Source organism: Anolis carolinensis, chromosome 3 (genome assembly GCF_035594765.1).
Source record: "Anolis carolinensis isolate JA03-04 chromosome 3, rAnoCar3.1.pri, whole genome shotgun sequence".
Taxonomy (NCBI): domain Eukaryota; kingdom Metazoa; phylum Chordata; class Lepidosauria; order Squamata; family Dactyloidae; genus Anolis; species Anolis carolinensis.
This window is the reverse complement of record NC_085843.1, coordinates 178,517,994-178,545,102: the sequence shown is the minus strand read 5'-3', so window position 1 is coordinate 178,545,102 and position 27,109 is coordinate 178,517,994. Positions and strand designations below refer to the sequence as shown.

Sequence of the window (27,109 nt, the reverse complement as noted above, 5' to 3'; positions counted from 1 at the left end):
CTATCATTGGTTTAGAAGCTTTTGAAGCATTGTGTGCCTATTCTCCATCTTTTTCATGATGAACAGGTTAGCCATGATATCTTAATGACACCTCTGTTTTTAGAGGCAGCATACCTTTGAATATCACACTATCCTGAACACACCTGTTTTGGAAGGTTGGACTTGGAGGCCACCAGGGAAATACTAGGTAGAGTTTGAAAATAATCCTAGAAAGCTTCTCTCATGGCTGATTAGAACTCAAAATTTGGGGTCACTCTAAGATACCTTTCTATATTCATATGAGTCCTGGAAATAAATAACAGAAATAAGGCCATTGTCTTCATACCTTGCCAGAGATTTGAAAGGTTATGGTTTGAATAACGGCTATCAGAATTGTGATTCATTTTTTTCTAATCTGTGTACCTTAATAGCAAACTTCTCAGAGACATCTGACATTGGCTGAAAATAGAATGCAGTATGAAATGGAACTTTGGAATGATCCCTCCTCCTCCTCCTCTTCCTTTTGTTAGTTGAAAGTTGAATTGTCAGTATTTTCTCCTAGAGGCCCAGTATGTAATAGCCCTCTGACCACTTGGAACAGCTCAGCTGGGCAGTTTCTTGCAGAATGCAGATGCAATGATGGCAGAAATAAACAATTTCTCTGTTGCCGCCATTTCCATGGAGTAGGCTTTCAAATACTAGCTTCAAGTTTTCTGCCAATGTTGCTCTAGTTTCCATTTCACTTGCTTCATCACCACTAGCTCCTTGGGGCTGGTTTCGCTCTGCTTTCTGAGAGGGGATGTTCAGGAGCAATTGTGTCCACTGCCCTGGCCATTTTCCCATTCCAGAGGTCAGCCAGAGCTTCAACAGAATTGCCTGCCAATTCTGATGGGAAAATCCCCAAGAGCTGTGAGCAATCTATTTGGATCTATAAGCCTCCATCTTAATCAGTCCCCCACCCCTGTAGAGTCCCAGTGAGTCTAAAGCTGACCAGGTACTGTGTCAATGGAGCTGTGACAAGTTCCTCCATACCACAATCACCATCATCTCACCTGGCACAAAAAAATAAGGTACAAAGTGTGGCCAGCAGCGTGGGTAGGATCAGACACGACTACCCAAGGTAGTCATGGAGGCCATGAAGTCCTGAGCCACTTCTGATAGGCAGTCATGGATGTTGAAGTCTCCCACCCTAGTAGCCACTGAGACTCCAATGCCAACCTTGAGATCATTCCAGTTAGCTCAGGAAGAGAGACTGTCAAGCAACGAGGTGGGTGGTACACCAAGAGAATCTGTATTCTGTCCTGGCTATCCACTTTTCGGTAAACAAACTTGAAAGCTGGTGACTGTGGGATGAGTAAATTAGTCAGGGGGATGGAATCACAATAGACCACTGCAACTCCCTCTAAACTCTAGACTTAGGGTCACGCTAAGTTGAAACGACTTGAAGGCACGCAATAATAACTGACTAATTAAGCTAACTATCCAACCAGCCAAATGCAGGCTTACACTTCCTACAGAAATACTGGTAAGTTTACATTGGTTTAAACTGTTCTTCATTATAAATATTGTATTGTTATTTCATGTGGGAGTTGCACTATAAATAAAATATGAGCAGTGAGCATAGGAATTTGTGTTTTTTTCAAACTATAGTATGGTCCCACAACAGTCTGAGGGACCATGAACAAGCTCTTGGCTTAAAAAGTTTGAGGTCCCCTGGTATAGAGGGAGGGCAATGTGTATTCCAGCCTACATGTAACCAAGCAATTGACTCTACGTGTGGCTAAGGAATGTGTCACAATAGCCACCCTCAGGACTTAACACAGTGGGCATGCCAGCATTAGTCAGTCCATCTATACAGCCATCATGTGACAGCCTCTAGGTAAGTTTTGTTTCTTCAATATCCAAAATAGTTGGTGGATCAGGCCCAAAATCTCATTACAAACAGCTTTTGATTTGATCTCAATCTTCAGTACATTGGCATTGGTGATTCTGATCCAGCATGTGGGTTTGTATAGCATTACAGATAGGCAGATGATTCAAATTATAGTAAATGTATTTATGTTTTTTGAAATTAGCTTGAACTGACAGGACTGTTATCAAATGCTGTATCAGCAAGTCAGGAGCAAACTAGTAACAGTAAAAAGTAATTACTCACCCATTGCCAAATTGCCATCTTGTTTCCAGATTTAAAATGACATAACAGCAGTTTCAAGGGCTCTCGTGGTGGGCCAATCTGTTACTGATTTTGTTATACCTGTGGAAGTATTCCCTGGTCTTTCTTTGGTTTCCTGTTGTGAAATGGCTTCCGCATGACTTCAGAGACCAGCCTGATGTCTGGGAGCTCTACCAACAATCCCATCAACAGTGATACATAACAGACACACTACACTAACTTCATCCGCACTTTGACCATTGACTTGTTCAACTCATTGTTTTCTGAGCAGCAAAACATAAGTTAACCATGGACCATGAAGTTTAGCATCCTAAGTGAGCCATGACAAAGTGAGACTATGGCCTTGCCAAAACTGTTGAACAATTGCTCTCATGTGGTGAGAAACTGCCTGTTCTAACAGGCTTTGCTCCAAAAGCAATGTACTCCAAACATGCTTTGGAAACTGATTGGTTTCAAGGGGATTATTATGGACTACTGAGCTAAGAATTCCAACTTAAACTATGGCAAACTGAGAGGTAAGCATCACATTGGAATCTATTCTTATCAGGCAAAATCATTTCAAGATGTTCAGTTGTGGAAAAATTATTAATTGCACTCCCCTCTCCTCAAAAAAGGAATAAGCAAAAGATAGCTGATTATTCTAGCAGTTGGGCAATTCTTTAATTCTGTAGCCATTTATTAAAAAATAAACTCTCTTAGTCCAGACATATTGCTGAAATGTTGAAATTTAAGCATGTTCAACCACTTCATTTATGGCCTAAGAAAAACAGAGCGAACAGTCCTCAAATCCCTGAGTCAAATTAAACTGCTCAATTTTCTCTGTTAGATGTACAGTTTCCATCTCACTAAAAAGCCATTTGGAAGTATTGAATACAGTATGATCCTTTTATCTGTCAGACAGCCAACATTTACTTACTCATGCTCCAAAATATATTATTTCCCTTTCCCAAGTGTTTGAGTCATCTAGGTCATCCAGTGCTATTTTTTCATATGTTTTGAACTACATATCATCAAAATATAAGTTCACCCTTCTCCGTTGTTTTAGGAATGCATAAGTGTGGTGTCTTGGAACATATCCCCCATGGACACTGGGGTTATGGTGTGGTTGGTGTAGCGAAGATGAGTGTGGAAAACCTAAGGAAGTGCCCTACACCTTGAAGTTAGATAAGGCTTTAGCTGTGGTCCATAGTATAATTCATGGCTATTTCATTAAGGACTCATTGAGATAATTTTGCTTTATTGTTCATCAGCAACTAACAAGACCATATTGTCCTCTAGAAAACTAAAGCTACCTTTCACTTCAGGCAGTTACCATGGTGGCATTCTCTACCACTTTGGTTTGATGGGGTCGCACTCCCCCTGAAGGCGCAGGTCCGCAGGTTGGGGGTCCTCCTGGACTCATCACTGACACTTGAAGCTCAGGTGTCGGCGGTGGCCGGGAGGGCCTTTGCACAATTAAAACTTGTGCGCCAGCTGCGACCATACGTCATGAAGTCTGACTTGGCCACGGTGGTCCACGTCTTAGTTACCTCTAGATTGGACTATTGCAATGCGCTCTACATGGGGCTGCCTTTGAAGACGGCCCGGAAACTTCAATTAGTCCAACTCTTGGCAGCCTTGGTTCTGATTGGAGCCCAATACAGGGAGCGGTCAACCCTCCTGTTTAAGGAGCTCCACTGGCTGCCGTTCATTTTCCGGACCCAATTCAAAGTGCAGGTGATTACCTATAAAGCCCTGAACAGTTTGGGACCCATCTACCTTTGGAATCATCTCTCCCCCTATGAAGCGTGGTTGGTGGGGACGAGGGAGAGGGCCTTCTCTATAGTGGCCCCCCGGCCCTGGAACTCGCTGCCTAGGGAGATCAGGCAAGCCCCCACCTTGATGGTGTTTCGGAAGAGCCTGAAAACTTGGCTTTTCACCCAGGCCTTTGGTTAAGATCGCCCATCTCCATCATAATTACAATTATACTCCTTGACCTTTTGTATTGGTCTCACTTCTCCTGATTATTTGACATTAATTCAGGGCTCCTCCCAACCCAATGTGACCTTAAATGAATCTGTTGCACTTTATCTATTTCTGAATTTGCAACTCATAATGTGCACTTTGCTTATCCACTATTGCAACCTCATTGTTTTTAATTCGATGTTTTAATACTGTGTTTCTGTTTTTTCGGTTATTGTGTATATATTATTATCGGTTTTTGTTATTGTATTTTGATATTTCATATTTTGTTATTGTTTTGTATCTGATTTTGCTGTAAGCCACCCTGAGTCCCCTTCAGGGGAGATGGAGGTGGGATATTAATAAACTTCTTCTCCTTCTCCTTCTCCTTCTCCTTCTCCTTCTTCAAGGGGAACATAGGTTCTGAGAGTAGGTTTGCATTTTTAATGCTTGTCTTTGAAAATACCAATGCTGTTATCATTTTTTTCTTTTTTCTTTTTTGTGTGGATCTAATGATGTGATCCATAACAATGTGGCTAGAAGGAAGGCAGTGGGGTGCAAAACCGTAGGCCCTGTGTACATTACGACCAGGGCATGGTGGGCAGAGTGAGGAGATGAATGAACTCTTTTCAATACCCAGTCTAACAACCTCATCACATGGAGGTCCAGAAGTTGGGGGAGAGCAGGGGAAACCATGGGGCAGCATTCCACTTCATCCCCTTACTGTTGTGGGCTGCCATCCCATGATGTTTCCCTGCTGTCCCCGGCTACCTTCCCTGCTGTCCCTACTTTCTTCTATGAGGAATTGGGTAGTCATCCAACTCCTTGGGGTTCCGGCACACTGCTGCCTTGCTGCCGGCACACTGCTAGCACGAAAACCTGCCAGAAGTAATCCTGCGTCATTTGATGGGCTCTGGCAGATTCAGTCCCAGCAGAGTGCCAGCAGCGCACAGAGATGGGAAAAACCACCCATCTGAAGAGGCCTAAATACATCTAGGTATTTGTCTTGGATACTTTGACTGTAACTATTTAGAAACTGGATGGAAACGATACTGCTATCACCAGGGTTTTAGGAAATATTTGACTCAATATATGTTAGGTAAAGGTAAGGGTTTTCTCTGACATTAAGTCTAGTCATGTCCAACTCTGGAGGTTGATGCTCATCTCCATTTCTAAGCCAAAGAGCCAGTGTTGTCCAGAGACACCTCCAAAGTCATGTGGCCAGCATGACTGCATTGAGCGCAGTTACCTTCCTGCCGAAGCAGTACCTATTGATCTACTCATATTGCATGTTTTCAAACTGCTAGGTTGGCAGAAGCTGGGTCTAACAGCGGGAGCTCACCCCGCTCCCTGGATTCAAACCGCTGACCTAACGGTCAGCAAGTTCAGCAATATCTGTTAAGGCCAGGATTCATAAGTCCTTGTTACTCTGCTGGGCGAAATTCTGAGGGATCATGTAGCAGGTGGATTTGTATCCCTCTTAACACAAGTTCACTAATATTGAAGAAAGGAGAAACCTCCAAGCATATGCTTGGTCATAGTAATCTGGTATCTCAATTCCAGTCTCTTTATTATAATTTTAATTTTGACTTTCTCTTTCTCTGTATATATTGTATGATGCATAAGAGATAGACAATAATGTATTTTCACCACTTGGAGGTGCTACTTCATAAAAATATAAAATGAAATGGAATTGACAGTGGTATCAATTCCTAGGAAATTTTTCGAGCCATTTAAGTCTGTCTTGTTTAACTTTCTCACTACCTTCTCTTGCAACTGCTGTCATTTGTTTTGTTTCTTGTTTTTGTTTCATCCAAAATGCAAAATTTTAAATCTAATTTTAATATACTCAGGCTGAAGTCTTATGTACTCTTGTGCAGAAATAAAGCTCATTAAAATTGTTGGGATGTGCTAGTGGAAGAATATGCCTATAGAGCTGTGCTAATGGTGTAGGGTGTGCATTACACCATATTTGGCATTTGTGAACATTGAGAGGCCTTGTTTCACAATATGAAAAAAATGACTTGGTGAGCCATATGATGCGTGCAGTCATAGACAATTATAACACTACAATCTGCTTTACTTGCCACGGTTCCATTGTGTGGGATCCTGGGGTTTGTCATTTAGGAAGATGTTAGAGCTCTCAGGCTGAGAATTCTTAATATTTCTTCCTAAAGTGGCCTAAATACCCTAACGGCACCATATCTCATCTGATCTTGGAAGTTATGCAGGGTCTGCTTAATACATGAATGGGAGACCACAAACAAAAACAGATGTTTTAGGTTATATTTCAGAGGAAGGAACTGGCAAGGAAGGAACCACCTTTGAGTAGTTCTTGTCTAAGAAATTCCTATTAAATTCATGGGGCCACCATAGGTTGACAGGTGACCTACAGATTTCCATCACATAATGGAAGTACAGTAGAGTCTCACTTATCCAAGCCTCGCTTATCCAAGCCTCTGGATTATCCAAGCCATTTTTGTAGTCAATGTTTTCAATATATCGTGATATTTTGGTGCTAAGTTCATAAATACAGCAATTACAACATAACATTACTGCGCATTGAACTACTTTTTCTGTCAAATTTGTTGTATAACATGATGTTTTGGTGCTTAATTTGTAAAATCACAACCTAATTTGATGTTTAATAGGCTTTTCCTTAATCCCTCCTTATTATCCAAGATATTCGCTTATCCAAGCTTCTGCCGGCCCGTTTAGCTTGGATAAGTGAGACTCTACTGTACTATAATTTTGTAGTGTGACAGAGCCCAAAGAATACTCATGCCCCCCAATGGCGTAGTGGACTAAGTGACTTTAAGGTTGGATTGCTGACCTGAAAGCTGCCAGGTTCAAATCCCACCCGGGAGAGTGCGGATGAGCTCCCTCTATCAGCTCCAGCTCCATGCGGGGACATGAGAGAAGCCTCCCACAAGGATGGTAAAAACATCAAAACATCCGGGCGTCCCCTGGGCAACGTCCTTGCAGACGGCCAATTCTCTCACTCCAGAAACAACTCCGGTTGCTCCTGACATGAAAAAAAAAACTCATGCTAGTTAATTTACAGCAAAAAGCAATAGTCCTCTGGCACCTTAAAGACTAACAAATTTACTTGGATATAATGTAGACTGCTTGACTAAATACAGAGACAATTAGTGTACATTCTGTTTTATATTTTATTGTTAGGGGGCCATTTGCATGTCTTGTGACTTCTTTATTTGAGGCTGTATGAATGGAATCTCAAAGGAAAATAGTTGCACCTCTACATGTCAAATAATGTCAAAATTAACTTCTTTTATGGTTTGCTGCATTTTTAGTAGTGGTGTGTAAAAGAAGTCGTGGTCTTAGGGTCTTGAAAGCTCCAGCCCAGTCAACCTGAATCTCAAGATTCCCATCAGGAGGCCAAATCTGTAGTTTAAGTTGCCATATTTTCAGTATTTCCAGCTTTTACCCAGATTCTAGGCATGCCACCCAATGCTAATGGGGACCATCATCTGGTCTAAATTCAAAAATTTCATTTAAAAAAATGTAAGTCTCTCAGTGTTCTAGGAGCCAAGTTTTGAAGTAAAATGTGGAGGCAGTCTTCTGTGAAATTATTTTGCTTCAAAACAAAACATTTTGCTCCATTGCCTTGCAGGTATGAGAAAAGAGAGAGTAAGCAGTGAGAATGACATTTAATAAGGAAATAGGAAGAAAGGCAAACTGTCCTAGTCCAGCCTGTGATTGTGTCTGATGTGTCTGATGTCAATGAGGTTTTTGGGAATGTGTCTGATTGCAATGGGGATTATGGTAGTGACAGGCTTGCCTTAGAGTCAGAGGTTTCTTCAGAACAGAGGCTGGAGGCTCAAGGCCACAGTCCTGCAAGGGGCCAGTTTTCTGAGAAGGATTTGTCAGATGCAGATGCAGATGGAGAGGTTAATGATACTCAGAATACTCAGAATAAGATACACTCACAACCAAATTAAAGAAATTGATTTGATAAAAAAGGGTTAGGAAAAAGCAACAACTGTTTACATCTAGAACCTACTTAGTGAAATATAATAAAACAGGCAAAAACAATAAAGGTATAGCTAAGCTAACTATGTGTACCAAGGCGAATTCTTTACATAAGATCGAGCACCACAGAAACAATGCACATGTTGACAGTACAGCATGATCCCTATATCCTTGGATGATATTCTCCAAGATCTCCGTGAATACCTCAAACTGTGGATAAAAACAATCCCTATATTTTTACTATACTTGCACACTTGAAGATCTAGAAAGCTCACATACACTTCTAGGGAAAAATATTTATTGGAGCATGTGTTTGTAAAACCATAGGTATAGAATCCATGGATAATAAAAAATATCTATTTTTTGTTATTCCTGGCATATAAAATCAGCTACAACATTTAACTCCCATCTAAGTTTTTTTAATGCCGAGGTTCATCAGTAAAAAAAAGTTTCCTTTTCATTTCTCCTTTTCTATTATTGTTAGTGTTGTTGTTGTTGTTGTTGTTGTTGTTGTTGTTGTAAGTTTTAGTATTATAGGATGAAGTATCTTAGTGAAATTGTACATTTGCACTATCACGTATAGCTCTTAGGATTTTCTTTTAAAACTTAGGGCCGCTCCACACCCACCATATAACCCAGAATATCCAGGCAGCTAGTCCACAATATCTGCTTTGAACTGGATTATCTAAGTCCACATTGCCAGATAGTCCAGTTCAATGTGGATTTTATACAACTGTGTGGAAGGGGCCTAAGACAAGAATATTTGCTCTGCAAACACTAGCACCACCTTTTAAAAACCATGCCCTGGGTTTTTTTTTTTTAAAAAAAATTAAACCCAATAAAATTTATGGAATACTTGAATGCATCTAGAAATCACTTCACACACACGCATACACACACACACACACAATGAGAACAATGGCTAAACCTGATGGGTTATTGTGAGAACTTGTGTTTCTTTAACCCAGTCTAGAAGAGGCCAAAATTGTGTTACAAAACGGAAATTGATAAGTATGAGGTGAGAGATACTTCTATATATGCAGCCCACAACAATCTCAAACCTATGGTTCCAATTAATCAGCTAGAAGGCTAGAAAACCAGAATTTTCTAGTTCTTTAAGATTATATGTTAGTGCCCATGGGAAGCCTTCTTTGAAGAAATGTTCCCAGTTGGTGAATCTGATTATGACCCTGATTCAACCAAAACAAGGCTTTGCAGGTGTGGATGATAATGAGGCCTGAACCTTCAGGCTGGGAACTGAAGGCTGTTAAACAATATGCAGAAAATGATGTTTCCATCACAATGTGTTTCAGCTCTAAACAGAATCGTTGTTGATTTAGCAAACCTTAAAAACATTGAGAACTTTCTCTCACACTCCTAAACCTCTGCAAATCCCAGAAATTATGCCTTTAAACACTCAGAAACATCCACATACTCTTGGGGAAATTTGACGATGATTATTGGATCTGAACACTGAGTTGTATCTATTTTAAAACATGACTAATTTGATGAATTTGTTGTCTCTCAAAATATTTTATCAAGCAGAACAGACTCTGATGCCGGGTGGGCCATCTGCCCAAGAAAAGGCATTCAGATGGGGAACTTGGCTTCTAGAAGACTGTTGCTGCTGTAATGATACTAGCAGAAAGGAAGAAGGTTCAGAGAGTTGCCAGAGAAAGGCTGCACTGCCTGGTAGTATCCTCTAAGCCTAATTGGGTGATTTGCTCATTTGTTGTCTGTCTTCAAGTCATTTCTGACTTATGGTGACATGAGGTTTTCTTGGGAAGGCCTTCAGAGGGGATTTGTCATTACGTTCCGTAGAGGCTGACTTCCTCAAGGGTTTGCTCAAATGCCTAGTGATTGGATTAGATAGCACCCAAATCCATTCTTCCTTTTTGTTCTGCCACTCATTAACCTACATAGATTTTCCTTAATATTACCAACCACCTAGCCATGCTGTATGTAAGCTAACTGAATCCTATGGTGCTCTTGAGCTAGAACAGTGGTTCTCAACCTGTGGGTCCCTTGGTGTTTTGACCTACAACTCCCAGAAATCCCAGAAATCCCAGCCAATTTTCAATTTCTGGGAGTTGAAGGCCAAAACATCTGAGGACCCACAGGTTGAGAACCACTGGGCTAGAAGTCCTTTTTTAAATAGGGTTCACTGTTTTCACTGGTTTTACACTAGACTACACCAGAGCATTAAATGATCACAGTGCAACTTGGTTGGCATGCATGTTTAAGATTTTTTTGTTGGAAGACTAAGCATGAACTTCATCAATGTTCCTAATGTTAACAGAAAGAAAAAGCAAAATACAACACCCTGAAAAAAATCAGAATTGAAATGTAGAGTCTAATGCATGGGATGAGAAGTGGACACTTTTTGAGGTGGCTTATTGAGGCTTTTTCCTGTCTGATGGGGTAGAGGGAAGCCGGGACAGTGTGGGGCACAGGATGACAGGTCCTCATGCCCCCTGGGCGCGCTTATGGTCCCAGAGGTTACTCTAAATGTGAAAGAGCCATCTCCCTGATTCTGCTCACTGCCTTGCAAAAACACACCACTTGCAAATAAAGGCATTAGAAACTAGGAATGGCAGCTGACCTTCCAATGCCTATGCATATGAATGCTTGGCTGCTTCTGTTTGGAGAAGCATGGATCCGACTTGCACTTCCTTTGGGTGTCACTGTCTGAAGGCGGTGGGGGTCCAGAGCATAGCACGTGATACAGGGGAGACCCCTCCCCTCAGTTGGGAGCCTCAAACAAAGCAGGGGCAAGCCATTCACTGCAAATCACATTATTGGGTTCATGTCTACTGCAAATGAAGCTCCTTAGAAATTGCTTCTGATGTAATAAATGTCTTTACTTTTGGTAAGCACTGTTATGTCATCTTCCTGGGTAAAAGGTTGACCTATCAATGACCAATCAAGAAATTTCATAGTCATATGACAACCTGTAAAAAATGTTCAATGGTATGTACAGAATAAAGAATATTGCCCCCATCCATTTCTGGGGTTCTGGCCTGCCTGTTATATGCATGCCTCCCCCCAGAAATGGAGGTGGCAATATTATTTGCTGTCCAACAACAGAAATAACAACATCATACAAAGATATGGAATGAAATAATGGCAACTATATTAATTGTTTTTTCGTGATGAGCAAAAGCTCATCACGAAAAAACAATTAATATAGTTGCCATTATTTCATTCCATATCTTTGTATGATGTTGTTATTTCTGTTGTTGGACAGCAAATAATATTGCCACCTCCATTTCTGGGGTTCAGGCCTGCCTATTTGTATAAGATATTCATATACTGTAGTTGCTCATATGTAAAGGATCCTTTCCTGATGTCCACACTCTGAGGGTGGGAATGGGTCAGCAGCCAGACTTTCTCCTTGTTCTTGTTCTATATATAGATAATCTTCGCTCATGTTGGAGCCTCCGGTGGCGTAGTGGACTAAAGCCTCGTGACTTGAAGGTTGGGTTGCTGACCTGAAAGCTGCCAGGTTTGAATCCCACCCGGGGAGAGTGCGGATGAGATTCCTCTATCAGCTCCAGCTCCATGCGGGGACATGAGAAGCCTACCACAAGGATGGTAAAAACATCAAAACATCCGAGCGTCCCCTGGGCAACGTCCTTGCAGACGGCCAATTCTCTCACTCCAGAAGTGACTCAAGTTGCTCCTGACATGAAAAAAAAATCTTCACTCATGTAATGTATGGAAGGAACTATTGAGTGCCCGAGAACAAGTGGTGTTGGTAGCATTAACACTGAACACAATATAAATGAGTTAGGAGTTTACAAATATACAAGAGAAAATCCCAAAGAACTGGAGCATTGTATAAAGGGCATCTGTAAAATCCAATTTAATTAATCCACTACATGCTGTATTGTTCTTGTCTAATAATGCAAATCAGGCAATCAGAAAGTAAACAAAAAACAAACAAAAAGAAAAGGAAAAAGGTAAAAGGAAATAAAGATGCTAAAGAAGGGACCATAGTGTGAATATAATACCAGGTAGTTGCATTAGGATGCAAGATGCAAACAAATAAATGTATTTCAGTACCACACTATTTTAAGAATGTTCATTATGTATGAAAATGCATTATAGTTGTTGGATGAATGAATATTTAAGAATCTAAATCTATGGAAAGTAATTCTGGAATGAGGCATCTTATCCTTAGACATTCCGGCTAACAAAACGTACGATTTGTATTATTAACTCTGCTGGAAATAGTCCAGTAGCATTATATTTGATTGGACTTGTATCCTCCATTGTACGCTTGAGGAATAGATATTGCTTGCTGGCAGAATTATAAATATAGTCAGACTTGTCATCAGTTATCAGATAACAGGACAGTTACACACGATTTTAAAGAACAAGGGGGAAATAGGATCTTCTACGTTTTTTTAAAAAATAAATGCCAATGGTAGGGCTTTCTCATCTTAGATAAACTGCTTGTCATGTACTTAAACTGCTTCGAGACTGTATCACTTTGCTAGAGGCATGGAGGTAAAGACCACTCAACTTTGACACACAGGATAGGCTTATCCTTTGCCAAAAATCTTAGTTTTCTATGTGTGGTTCTATATGGATTCTGTTTCATGACTGAATCCAATTATTTCCCCTATGTGTAGCCTGAAATGGTGCAATGTGGTAACAATTTAATATTATCTATGTGCAGAGCCAGCCCTAGGTATTTTTCAAGTGTAGGTGAACAGAATTTTGGCGCCCCCTCCCCCAAACCAATCACTGAAAAATAAAAGCGTTGGATAAGCGAAAATGTTGGATAATAAGGAGGGATTAAGGAAAAGCCTATTAAACATCAAATTACATTAAGATTTTACAAATTAAGCACCAAAACATCATGTTTTACAAGAAATCAACAGAAAAAGTAGTCTCGACTGCGCCCCCCGTATATTTTGCGCCCGAAGCGACCGTTTAATTTGCCTCATTGTTGGACCGGCCCTGTCTACATGCCAAAATGGGGCCTAAAACCCATTCCAGATATACATGTGGTGTGTAGGAGTCACAACCGGGCATTGTAAGGCTCAAGAGAAGATTTTACATGCTAACATTTAAAATCACAAGGGATTTTGGTAGGGTTCAGTCCACTAAAAACAACTTCTAGCTTATCTTTCTTGCGATTGTTATATTGACTTTGCAAAGCGCACCTACACATGCCTGCTTGGTTGCCCTTTGAGTGATCCTAGCCATTAGGTATTACATACTCAAAAGATATTATGGTACTGTGCACCCCATCAAGTTTACTATGTCATTCTGTCCTTTTGTGAGTGATAGACTGTCCTGGCCAATAGATAAAAATATCACATGTGCATAAAAGAGTCCAGATCAAACCCTAATCATCATCATCATCATCATCATCATTAGACATCCCATGAGAAAGGTGAAGTAGAAACTTAACAAACAAACAAAAAACTTTAGTTTGGGCTCCAAAGATACATGCTCACATGCTTCCAGTATGTACTGTAGTTTTGATCATTTCTTCTTCTAGTGTTTACTCTTTGCATTACATTAAATGGTGCTATACTGGAGGATTTCTGATATTTGGCTATAGGTTTTCAGGGCCATGGAATGATACAGGATGAAGGCAGGAGCAGGGAACAGCAGTTCTAGGATATGTGTGGAATATTTATTAATTCTTTTCAAGTTTACTCTTCTGCTATATTTCCAATAAGTCCATGGTAGTTTCTTGAACTATCTATAGAGTGCTGTTTTAAGTAAAAGTGTGATTGTTTAGCAGTAATTCCCAAACTCTGGTCCTCCAGGTGTTTTGGACTTCAGCTTCCAGAAGCCTTGGCTAATGTTCAGGGATTCTGGGAGTTGAAGTCCAAAACACCTGGAACACTAGAGTTTGGGAAACATACGGAAGTTGATTCAGAAGGGATAACAACCATCAGATAGAGAGTGGAAACTTTGCGGGTTTTTATAGTTGTTTGTTGTAATAAATAGTATTGTAATTGTTTTGGTAGTTTTATAGACCCAAAATGTATTTTCTGTGTGTTTTATTTTGTGATGATTTTGAATAAAAACACTTTAAAAAGAAAGAATTATTATAGTCTTTTTCTTTTCTTTTTAAGAACAACACAAGGTTGACCATATTTTTGCCATTTTTCCATGTCTTCAATTGGCTATGTGGAATCATTTCCAGAATAAAATTGAACCTTTCTTGAAGAGTACACTTTACAAGGTTTTTTTTACTTGTGTAGGTTGTTGTGGAGCAAGGACCAGGATCTTGAACGACAAGTAACTGCTGTGTTTTCTCCTCAGCTTTGCTGGTTGGTTTTGCCATCTTGACTTCTGCAGCCCTTCTGGGTTATCTTGTACCCTATTTATCCAAGTAAGTGTGTGCATCTTTTAACCTCATTACATGGGTTTTTCCCCCATCCTAAGGACACTGTCAAGACACAGTCAGGACGGAGCCTGCTAGAGCCCACATGACGCAGGGCTACTTCTAATGGGGCTCTGCCCTGGCTGCATCTTGGTAGTGTGTTCAGAGGCTGCCCTGAGAATATGTGTGACAACCCGTTTAATCATTGACTAAGCTGGGGATAGCATGGAACAAAGCCAGGGACAGATGGAAAAAGCCATGTGATGGTAAGGAGGCAATGCAGGGCACTGTCCAACAGTTTTCCTCACTCTCCCAAGGATTCCTCCACTGCTTATGAAACTGTTTGATGAGGTCCTTGCTTTAAATAACTCATCTCTCATATTGCTTTGTTAAGTTATTTTTTTCTCCTGTTAGAAATTACTTGAAAAACTGTAAGTTGCTTCTGGTGTGAGAGAATTGGCCATCTGCAAGGATGTGGTCCAGGGAATGCCCGAATGTTTGATGTTTTACCATCCTGTGGGAGGCTTCTCTCATGTCCCCACATGGGGAAGTAGAGCTGACAGATAGGAACTCAACCCACTCCCTGAATTCGAACTGCCAAATTTCTGGTCAGCAGTCCTGCTGGCACAAAGTTTAACCCACTGTGTTAAGTGATCTTAAGTGAATGTTGGAATTGTGCTTCCCAGTAATCTTGGAAACAAGAATGCAAACAATTGAAAAACAAAACCCAGCCATTAAAATTATTACAGAGTTAGTAGATTACATTAAAGAAATTCTGCAATGAGATGGGGAATCTTTGCAAAATTGGTTTCAGTTTTATAAATTTGGCCAAAATAAACATCTTTAGTGTTTCCTCTAAATACGAATATATGGAGTGTTAGAATTGGGGACAGAAGAGTCATTTATAAATTCCAGATGAGGTATTTACCTGTGCAGGCACCTTGCTCCTGAATGGTATTTTAACTTTATGTGTATATCTGTCTCAATGCCATTGACTTCTATTTGTAACCCTCTCACGTTTTTCCATTGCTTATTCTACCTTTTTTTAAACCACAAAATCCATTAAGAAGGGAATAACTTCATGATGCCTTTGATAGACCTACAGCCTGTCCTTGAGGAAGTATACTAAGTACATATGGTTATATGGAAGAAGACAGTGGAAGGACAGATTTATTGAAATCTGATCTTTGTTTATTTGCTTGAAAAGAGGCACATATTCACAATGCAATCTGTGCATTTCATCTGATATTTATTAATAGGATCCTATTATTTGAATATTTATCTTTAGTTGTTAATCTCTGTTCTTGCATTCCTATATTCCGGTTTCTCCACGTTTATAATGATGGCCCTTTAACAGAGTTTGTGTAGCTAGGATTGCTGTTGTCAAGCAAGATCATGCACGGCAGCATCATTTCACATACTAATTCAAATACATATATGAATATTCATTACAGTTTGCATCGCAGTGCTCTTTTTAACCAGTTCACTTAAATGTCAAAGGTATTTAAAAACTAGGGCCTTGAGTTGTTTAGCAGTAAGAATGCCTATGATTACACTGGAGTTGACCACTTGAGTAACTGAAAGATTAGTTATATGCTTCTTCAGAATCTATTGTGTGACAAATCTTCACATTTTTGGTAAGACTTTCACTGCAATCAGTGGAGGAAACTACCAGGATACAATTTGGTTTTCACTAAATCCACTAGCACAACAACATTGCTAACAATTCTTGTATGTAAACTTTGACTTGTTTCTTTAACTGAGTAAGAATCCACAGCATAACCTTAAAGAAACTTTTGGCAATACATGTTTTCTAACTACTTTTTCCCTACTTTAGTAAAACTGAGAAGAGTAATGGTACCCTTTTCATTCTTGCAGTCTTCACTGTACACGAGAATACTGCAATTGGCTTCAGAAATCTGTCTCGTTGGTATGTATTTGCGAATGTCTACATATTTAAACATTTAATTTTGAAGTATTTGTGTTCAGAATAGTAAGTAAACTTTTATTATGGTCAATGACCAGCTCATAACTGTTCAGTATGCATACAGTTGGCTCTCCAAATCCATGGATTATGTATCCACAGATTCAACCATCCATGGCCTGAAAATATCCTCCTCTCCCCATTCTCTATATATACTGTATATGAGTGTGTTTACGTGGGTATTCATACCAAAGAGCAAACCTGAATTTTGTCATTTTATATAAGGGACATCATTTTACTATGCCACTGTATATAATGGGACTTGAGCATTCATGGATTTGGGTATCCACAGGAGTCCTGGAAGCAACTACAGAGAAGAACCTGCTATTCCCCCACCCCAGCCCCAAATAAACAGTTTCCTTGGGAAGCTCAGGGCCTAGGCAAGCTCATATGGGGAGTAGGGCTGTGAAAAACTTTATTTATAATTTGTTTGTCGGTATCTATTGTGTAAGATTCATACATACAAAGTGATATTAAAAATGGGAAAGGTGACCACACAAAGAACTTAATATTCAAAACACTGACCTATGACTTTTGGAAGAATTACGTAAGTCTCATAAATGGCTCTAGGTCTCCATCATGGGTGCCAGTTCTCCCCCAAAAGGACTGGGTTTGGTTCCCCCAAAGGGCCCTGAGGAGGATGGTGAGGCTGTAGTGGAGGGAGAAGCCCTGCATTTCTTCCAAAGGAGTGGTGGTGGGGGGGGGGGCAGGGCAAGTGGGAGGGGTGGCTGGCTGGCTGGATAGCTGGGCAAGGAAGAAATCTCTCTGGCACATGGCTAACCCAGAGAGAGACAGGCAGAGACCACACTTACATTGAGGCTTTAATGCAGGAAGTGAGCAGAATTCTGGGAAGCATAGTTTAGGATGGGGCCTTTTGAATTCTCTGACACAGGGGTCTTCGCCTTCCAAAACTACATTTCCCAGAATTCTGCTTACCACCTTGTGCCTCCTCCTCCTCCTCCTTGAACGTTTTGGTGGGAGAAAACCCATGTTCATCCTCTAAAGGGATCTCAAGATAAAAGGGGATTGTTGGGAGTTGAATCAACCCCCATGAGGTAGGAAAAGTTGAGAGGCAGTAACTTAAAAGTTTACGTAGTAGGCTTCTTCTTCTTCTTCTTCTTCTTCTTCTTCTTCTTCTTCTTCTTCTTCTTCTTTTAAAGGCTGGGTGGGCATCTGTTGGGGTGTTTTGACTATGCTTTTCCTACTTGGAAGAAGGGGGTAGGACTGGATGGTCTTTTAGTGAAATAGTACTGTTAAGGTTATGTCGATTAAAATTCCCTAAAAATCAGTGGATGTGCAAATCATTCTGAAACTTGGGGGAATGATGCCCTGTTTATGTTGTATCATTGAAAATAGAAATTCAAAGAGATATCTGTTGTAGTTTTTTTAAACGCTGTCCATAAAAACTTTTTAAAATTCCCAAAAATCAGTGGATGTGTGAAACGTTCTGAAACTTGGAAGGGGGAGAGGTAACAGTGGTAAATGTGTTCTACCAGTGTTTTATCCCAATAGCTCTAAAAATGAGAGAGAAAGGAGCCCTGGAATCTCCCTCCCTTGTGCAATTACATAACGAAAAAGTAACCAAAAATTGTTATATCATTATAGTTACAATATGGACCCCTTATAATATTTTAGAAACACTTTAGAAATGATTCACACCCTCCCCCCAGTTTAGTAATAAGTATTGAAACTTTTTTTCATTGATCACACAGGTCTAATGGGGAGATATGGTGTTTCAGGTAGCTTGAGCTTAAACTGTATAGTGTTTTATTGACCATAACTAGCACTTTGAATTGTACTAGATAAGGACTAGCAATCAGTGAACTATTGCAAGTTGCAAGCTCCCAGCAACCAGCCCTAGTTAATAATCTGGCTGTAGCTCTTTGTACCAGTTGCTATTCAAAGGGATCCCTATGTAGAGTGCATATAGTTATCTAAACAATGCAAACCCATTAGTTTGGACTCCTTAACAGCAGATATGTTCCTAGTTGTTATTTCAAAAGGCGTCTTTCCCAATCAGAATGTAACTCAAGAGTCTGAAGGTGAAAGCCTTTCACACCTTCATACAAGAATCAGTGACATTCATTTTGTGATGTAACAGATCTTAGGTTTCATAAGTTGCCTGAAGGAGATGTTCCTTCCTTCTTCTGAAGACTGTCTGTTCCATTAAAGTTTAGTTACCGGATGACAGCAATCATATAATTTCACTGAATGCTGTGGGGATCTTATTTGTGTTCTTGTCTTTCTCAATAGCATAAGCTGTCAGATAAGATGGAGGTTGATTTTCTTTTTTGTTTTGTGGCAGGTAGCTTGACAGTAATGAGAGAATGTCACTTCTGGGATAGATCTGAGGTGTGTCAAGGTCAGCAGAGTAGATGATAGCTTTTAAAAATATATGTAGCAGGTTAGTAGAAAAGCTTGAGATGTTATTATTCTACAAAAAAATCTCAAGCTGTGTGTGTGTACATGGATATATGTCCACCTAAGCTCAACTTCAAGTATTGTATTATGATCAGGATTATCTGTTCAGAGAAGGCCAAATATATGACCTCATCAGATGGGCCGCTGGACTCACCATGTATCATGGCAAATCTGGTGGTGACCAGCATGGGGCATGGGGAACCTGTTCCCCAACTCATCCCACCAGGGGAAATAAGTGCTGCCTGGCTTCCCCTCATTGATTCAAATGTAGCACGGGAAGCCTCCAGTGTGGCCGCAGGTTTATGATGGAGCCTCGCCTGACGTAGTTCAATGTTGTGAGGTGGGAGCCAGTGGGCTCCATTGTAAAACTATAGAAGATCTGTTGAAAGTAACCCCATTTGATGAGGTCCTTAGACATTAATGGGAATGTGTACTATGAATACATATATGATTAAACTGTTCTCCAATAGCAGGATTTGTTCAGTGACACATGTCACAGCACTCACAGATTAAGGCCATGTTTACTTTTCAATGACTTGATCAGATTTGCCCCTGGACTTGATGGAATACAGTGGGCCCTGTATTCCATCATGTCCACTGAGGTTTGGTTCCCGGACCACCTATGGACACCAATCTCCATGGAAGCTCAAGACACATTATATGCAATGATGTAGTAAAATGGCAAAAGCAAGGTTTACTTTTTGGAAATATCTTGGGAAATAATTTCAAGCCAAATATGGCTGATGGCATGAATACCAAATGAGTGGCAAACTGAAAAAGTTGGTGGACAGAGAATAAATAGGAACTATGTTCTGTATTTTTGCTAAAATATTCCTAGAGGACCTGTTACTGTTAGCATCAACACCTCTTTTCCTCTAAACTTACTATATTCCTCTGTATCCATTGCACCGAGATGTTAACAGAACATTAGGCACTTACCTTTTTGGAACACAACCACCAGGATGGCAACTGGAGAATCCTAGGCGCTATATTACAAAAAATATCTCTTAAGTCCTGGCTTTATTAAGCCCCTTTGCTATCAAGCCCCTTCACAGATTGAAGAAACATACAGCAATACAATAAAATGTACAGATTATGTTTTCTGATTTCTGGGCTCCTGATTTCTTGCCTCCTAGCATTAGCCATGAATTTGCATACTACAGATGAATTTGAGCATGTTGGAACGCTCTGATAAATCATATAAAATACAGCCTTGAAAGTAAGAGAATAAAAAGGGAAATGAGATCCAGTGTGGAAAATTACTTCCCTCATTTTTCAGGTGGTACAATCTCTGCTTAGTTCATAAAGTGTGTCTTTCACAAAAAATTAATGGTGATTATTAGTTGGTTTGAAATAGGCACCAGTTGGTTAGCTGGTGCAATGATATAAAATGAAAATAAAGAAGGGAATATCATTTATCAAGGGGAAAACACAATGAATTTGAAGAGAAACCACCTGCCTTCGAGCTCGGGTCTCTCATCTTGAAGGGTATTTTTAAGATGCTGTGATTGTTAATGATTATTAGGACATCAACATTTTAAAAGTTGATGCAACTGGCAAGGCAGACAGAAAGATGCAGTTACTGTATTAGATGCTCAGATTTTCACTAAGTTAAGCATCCTTAAGGAGCATGTGCTTAAAAGGGGGATATGCACATTTATCAATTGGCCCTCCCATTATAAAAAAACATGGATTTTAAAAATAATTAAATTAAAAATAAAGATAAAATAAAATATTTAATAAGCAATAAAACTGAGGCCTCTATTAAGAACCATCTCACATCAGATGAAATACTTTTTGGAGTAGGAGAACATCTGCTCGAGGTCTTTGCTGTGGGTCTTTTTTTCTACTGTGGATTCCTTCAGATGGGGCAAGTGCATTAGGAAATGGTAGTATTTATTGCTGTTGTTCTTCTAACCAGTCCTTGTGCTGGACTGTTTGCTAGGAATTCCTGGGCACCATCTGTAACATTTTTGTCCTGCTGGCAAGTGTGTATTTCTTTTTCATTCTGAGACATATGGGAAGTGCTTTCAAGCATATTCATGGATTTTCTCAATTGGAACGTTTTGCAATGAGAGAGAGACTGCTTGTTCTTTCTCCCTGTATTTGTTCATTTTCTTCTTCACTTTGGTGATGGCTTCTTCATTCACATTAAATGCCTCGCCACCAGTCAGAAGCTGCCAGGAAAAGGTGAATTGTTCTCTACCCTTAATTTCCTTAATGGAAAGCAGCTGTTGCCAGAATTAGGTATATATTCATCATGGTGTGGATTGAGCAATATTGGCAATGCCTGGAAGATCTCACAATGTCACACTGTACAACAAGGTGGTCATAATGTGACCCACAGGACAGTCCCTGGACCCTACATTAAACCCTTTAAAGCCCCCACTGTTTCTCCCCGGGACTCCTCCTGACATAATTTTCTAGAAATTTTTGCTTCCAGATTAGAGACCTTGTCACACACCGCTGGAATCCTGATAGCACCCACCCAGGGGGCACGGGGACCTGTCGCCCTATGTTCCGCAATGTCCCAGCTTCTGCCCTTACCTCATCACATGGGGGGAAACTTCCTAAAGCAGGCTCGACCCATCTCTCCTAATGGAAAGACAGGGAGCCTCCCGTCATCCGCTATTGATTATTTTAGGAAGTGGCAGGGTTTTTTCTCTAGTTCAGCCAAGGAGTCACCCTAGAGGTAGTTTTACTGGGTGTGATGGGAGCGGTCGGGCTGCGTGACCTAACTTACAAAACCCTGTCTCCACTGTCAAAAAGAAGTCCATGTGAAGAGATCCTAGAAAGACCCCATTTATATATGTGTGAAAACATATAAATACTCTCATTACCCTCAAATACACTATTCCACAATAGCCACACCATCATTGATAGTGGATACATATTTGCAGGCCTGTAGCCGGGGGGGTGGGGAGGGGTTGGGGGTTCAATCCCCCCCCCCAAAATTTTCAAGTTAAAAAAAAACTGGTTTACTCATGAATTTTAACTGATTAACCAAATCCCCATGCTAAGTCTATGAGACGCAAAAAATTAAAGTCCCTCCAGGCACTATCTCAAGCAGATATTGACAGGTCTGAACCTGGGGGGCGGGTGAGTCAGGGATTCAACCCCCCCCCCCAAATTTTCAAAACCCCTCCAGAAATTTTTTCTGGCTACGGCCCTGCATATTTGGTTGAATACCTTCAAAACCTTGAATGATTGAATACATGGCCTATGAAATATGGAATTGTTTATGGAAATGGCTTTTAGTGTGCTTTTTATTAATGTTTTTAAAATGTATTTTATAGGATGGTTGTTATTATTGCTTTTATAACTATTTGTTTTATACTATTAAAATTGTATTTTATTTAAATTGTATTACTTATTTATTACTTTTTGAATATTTGCCTTTTTATGTCTGTGAGCTGCCCTGAGTCCCTATGGGTAGATGGAGCAGGATATAAATAAAGTTTTATGTGTTGTCGAAGGCTTTCATGGCCGGGATCACAGGGTTGTTGTATGTCTTTCGGGCTGTGTGGCCATGTTCCAGAAGCATTCTCTCCTGACGTTTCGCCCACATCTATGGCAGGCATCCTCAGAGGTTGTGAGGTATGGAGAAAACTAAGCAAAGAGGTTAATATATATCTGTGGAAAGTCTAGGGTGAGAGAGGTCAGTGTGAATGTTGTGTAGTTAATCACTTTAATTAGCATTGAAAAGCTTATCTGCTGTCTTCTTCCTGCCTCTGGGGCATCCTTTGTTTAGAGTCGTTAACTGCCCTTGGTTGATTCATGTCTGGAAATCCTCTGTTTTCAGAGTATTGCTTTTTATTTACTGTTCTGATTTTTGAGTTTTTTAATACTGGTAGCCAGATTTTGTTCATTTTCATGGTTTCTTCCTTTCTGTTGAAGTTGTCCACATGCTTGTGGATTTCAATGGCTTCTCTGTGTAGTCTGACATGATAGTTGTTAGAATGGTCCAGCATTTTTGTGTTCTCAAATAGTATTCTGTGTCCAGGCTGGTTCATCAAATGCTCTGCTATGGCTGATTTCTCTGGTTGAATTAGTCTGCAGTGCCTTTCATGTTCTTTGACTCTTGTTTGGGCGCTGCGTTTGGTGGTCCCTATGTATACTTGTCCACAGCTGCATGGTATCCGGTAGACTCCTGCAGAAGAGAGAGGATCCCTCTTGTCCTTCGCTGACCGTAGCATTTGTTGGATTTTCTTTGTGGGTCTGTAGATAGTTTGTAGGTTGTGCTTCTTCATCAGCTTCCCTATGCGGTCAGTAGTTCCCTTGATGTATGGTAAGAACACCTTTCCTCTGGGTGGATCTTTGTCTTGACTCTCATGGCTTGTTCTTGGCCTTGCAGCTCTTCTGATGTCTGTGGTGGAGTATCCATTGGCCTGTAGAGCCCAGTTTAGGTGGTTGAGTTCACCTTGGAGGAGGTGAGGTTCGCAGATTCTTTGTGCACGGTCTGTCAGGGCTTTGATTGTGCTCCTTTTTTGACTTGGGTGATGGTTGGAGTTTTTATGAAGGTATCTATCTGTGTGTGTAGGTTTTCTGTAAACTGTGTGGCCCAATTGTTGATTGGGTTTGCGGATGACCAGAACAGCTAGAAATGGCAGTTTTCCTTCCTTTTCTTTTTCCATGGTGAATTGGATGTTTGGGTGGATGCTGTTGAGATGGTCCAGGAACTTGCTGAGTTCTTCCTCTCCATGGCTCCAAATTGTGAAGGTGTCATCTACGTATCTGAACCAAACAGTTGGCTTTTTTGGTGCTGTTTCTAGGGCCTGTTTTTCAAAGTATTCCATATAGAAATTTGCTACTACTGGGCTGAGAGGGCTCCCCATGGCCACTCCATCCTTCTGTTCATAGAATCCAGTGTCCCACTGAAAGTAGCTAGTGGTGAGGCAATGGTGAAACAGGGCTGTGATGTCTTCTGGGAAGTTTTGTTTGATTAGTGTGAGGGTGTCAGCTACTGGGACTTTGGTAAAAAGGGACACCACATCAAAGCTGATCAGGATGTCCTTGGTGCTTAGATTGAGGTTGCTGATCTTTTCTATAAAGTGTGTAGAGTCCTTGATATAATGTGCAGTGAGCCCAATGTGGGTTTGTAGCTGTGTAGCCAGAAATTTTGCCAGGTTGTAAGTCGGCGATCCAATGGCAGTTACAATGGGTCTGAGTGGGATGGAGTCCTTGTGGATTTTGGGGAGTCCGTAAAGCCTGGGTGGGAGGGCTTCTGATTTGCACAGCTGTTGGCGTATGTCAAAGTTAATGGAGGAGTTCTTGATTAGAGTGTTCGTTTTTCTGGTGATTTTGTTAGTGGGGTCTTGTTTCAGTTTCTTGTAAATTGTGGGATCTAGAAGTTGTCTGATTTTTTCTTTGTATTGTTTTGTTTCCATGATTACTGTGGCATTCCCCTTGTCAGCTGGAAGAATGATGATTTCAGGATCTGAGTTGAGATCTTTGATGGCCTGTCTTTCTTTTCTCGTTATGTTGCTGGGGGGGAGTTTTGCATTTCTCAGGATCCTTGCTGTTTCCTTTCTTACCTCCTCTGCTTCTTCCTCAGGGAGCTGGTAAATTGCTGATTCAACATTGGCAATGATGTTTTCTACTGGGATCCTGGTAGTGGTGACTGTGTGGTCTGCTGTTTCTACAGATCCAAACACAGCTATGAGGCCAGGAGCTTAGATCAAAATACTGTCCAGACAGGAGGGCAAAAATGTTCAGTAGCTTCCAGTTATTGTTCACAAATTCCGAAGGCTGGATGAAGGAGCAATTTACTTAAGGAACCATTTCCATTATCTGTGAATCATCTCTCTTTATTAGATGAGAAAGGCAGGAATGCCAAGTCTTCAGGCACAAACCCATGAATCAAAATGTCTAAGAGGGATCTGTATTTTTCCACCATTGTACTTGACTCTTTCTGTTAAATACACTTCTTCTACCCTTTGCGTCCATTTATTTGTCTAGATTTTCAATCTGATCCATTCCAAGGGCTCGAGATGAGCAGCAGTACTGTATTTTCTCAATTCTAAGACACACTCCCCTCACCACAAACATTTCTAAAATGGGGTGCATCTTAGAACTGTGAGTGCTTTTATACATAATTAAATACAGCTTTTCTGTTGTTAGTACTGAAATTAATGTCTGTGCTGCAATTAATTGTGTCTTAGAACTGGGAAAATACATTTTTTTTAAAAAAAGAAACACACCATTTAATATTTTTTAAACATGGACTGCACTGAGTCTAGAGTACCACTCTGGGTAATAGAGACACTGGATCCCATTGACTAGGGTGTTTGGTACAGAAAAAAGATATATTCACATTTTAATAGCAATGATGATAATGGTAGGGCATTGTTTTCTTGCTATGTGATGTAAAGAAATAAATGAAAATCTCAGTTTGGTTCACCTCACAGTGTAATTAAAACATAACATGAGACAACAACTCCCATATGTTCTGCTCTGAACCCCTTAAAGAACTATTAGGAGATAAATGTGATAATCAGTCAGTCCTTTTTGGGACCTTGGTCTTCGGCTCCATCCTAGGATGCTTCTTGGATGAAGCCAAAACGGAGCTTGTTGGAGCCCATCACATGATGCAGGGCTACTTCCAGTGGGGTTGAATTCTGGCTCTGTCTTTTAAACATCCTAAGACCCTAACCCTGAGGACATGGGAGGCTTCCCATATTCACATTCAGTAAGCCGGAGAAAGTGCAGTGCAATGCTTTCCCCCGTAGGATTGGGAAGGGGGGGAAGTGGGGCAATGGTTTTCCCTGCTACCTGCTAGATTTGCCCCGTTGCCCCTTGGATGCCCCCACTATTCCCCAGCTTGAGGACCTCAATGTGATAAGGTCCTTGATTAAAAGTTTGAGAGATTGTTAAATCCCAAGGGAAGGAAAAAAACAAAAACACTGATCCAACAAAATACTGCATATCACTTGAAAAATCTTGTTCATCATGCAGTCTTCAGTGTCTGCATAACTTTCTCTTTTTACTTCCATTCAAGATAAACTTCACTGATTAAACAATATCTGGCTTGACTCCATAGTATCTAATCCTTTGTTTAGGTGTACGGTAATTTCAACTTCTTCTGTTTGGATGTCAGAAGCATTTGGCAGTTGATGCTCAGGAATCTAGGAATCTTCCAAGTATAATAATAATTCTTGCTCTATGTAGGAGAGTACTGGCTCCAATTTAATTTTTTTGAGAAATGCTGATTTGATTGTTGACTTGCTTTGCATCTTTGTCTTAGACTTATTAGAAAACTGGGGGAAGTTCAAAACTTCTCTAATGCAATTTTCCAATCGGTGTCTTTTAGGAATATGTCTACATACATTTACATTAATTTGAGTTTTGTGCCTCACTACTCCAGAATAAAAATGTTCGTTTTTCTCATTCTAATCTTTCCACCCAGAATGTCAATTTCAGTCCCTCCCAATCATACTTACAGGTATACTGTTCTCTAAAAAAGGGGAAACTTCAAAATGGGATTGGCAATTGTCCGGTGTAGCTTCACTTCTTAAAAAACGAACAGGAAAAAAAATCCAAAACATAGAATAATTGAATCATAAAGTTGGACTAGACTTTAAAGTTCATGCAATCCAGCCCTCTGAAATGGAGGAACAGCCAATCAAAGCACCCCCAACAGATGGCCATCTAGCCTTTGTAAGACCTTCAGAGAAGAAGACTACATGCCAAGGCAGCGTTTTCCAATACTGAACAGCTCTTACCATTAGGAAGTTCTTCCTAATGTTTACAGTCTATGAGTGGAATAATACAACTTTTTTGTATTACCTTTCTATTCTGAGTTCAAAAAATAGTTTCATAATTTCAAACTTTAATGTTTCTAATTTACAGCTTTCTTTACTATATTTTACGAAAAAGATAGAAACATTGATACATATATCTTTCTGTTTAATTGCTATTAAAAAATTTTTTTTAAATTCCAGGGGGCGCTGAGTAATATTTTTTCTGGAAAGGGGGTGGTAGGCCAAATAAGTTTGGGAACCACTGGGTTAGTGTAATGTCTTGAACCTTGGGGGGCTGACAGTGGAAAATGTGTGGTACAAGTTATAGCAAGTTTCATCACGATAACTCTAAAAATGAGGGAGCAATGAGCCCCTGAAGTTTCCCCACTTACTCAATTACTTAACGAAAAAAGTAACAACATTTGTTACTCTCATAATAGTAATGAAATGTATACTAACAATACTTTAACAACATTTTTTTATCAGTCGCACAGCCCTAATGTTTAGCTTGGAGAAAGAAAAGTCTG

At 40.2% G+C, this 27,109-nt stretch overlaps 1 protein-coding gene across 5 annotated transcripts in view; it reads left to right on the top strand.

Annotated features, from left to right (window-relative positions):
* Positions 1-1,741: 1,741 nt before the first annotated feature.
* Positions 1,742-27,109, top strand: part of LOC103279643 (heparan-alpha-glucosaminide N-acetyltransferase) — a 258,014-nt gene continuing 232,646 nt past the window's right edge. For 3 of the 5 annotated variants that reach the window (XM_062975850.1, XM_062975851.1, XM_062975852.1), the window contains exons 1-4: positions 1,742-1,858; positions 14,378-14,447; positions 16,317-16,368; positions 18,728-18,784. Coding sequence is in view for 1 of the 5 variants with exons in the window: in XM_062975849.1 (XP_062831919.1) it covers positions 9,583-9,778; positions 14,378-14,447; positions 16,317-16,368 (318 nt within the window). In the remaining 4 variants the exon portion in view is untranslated. Of the gene's footprint in view, positions 1,859-9,183; positions 9,779-14,377; positions 14,448-16,316; positions 16,369-18,727; positions 18,785-27,109 lie in introns of those variants that run through there. The other 2 variants (XM_062975853.1, XM_062975849.1) reach the window with 2 other exon arrangements.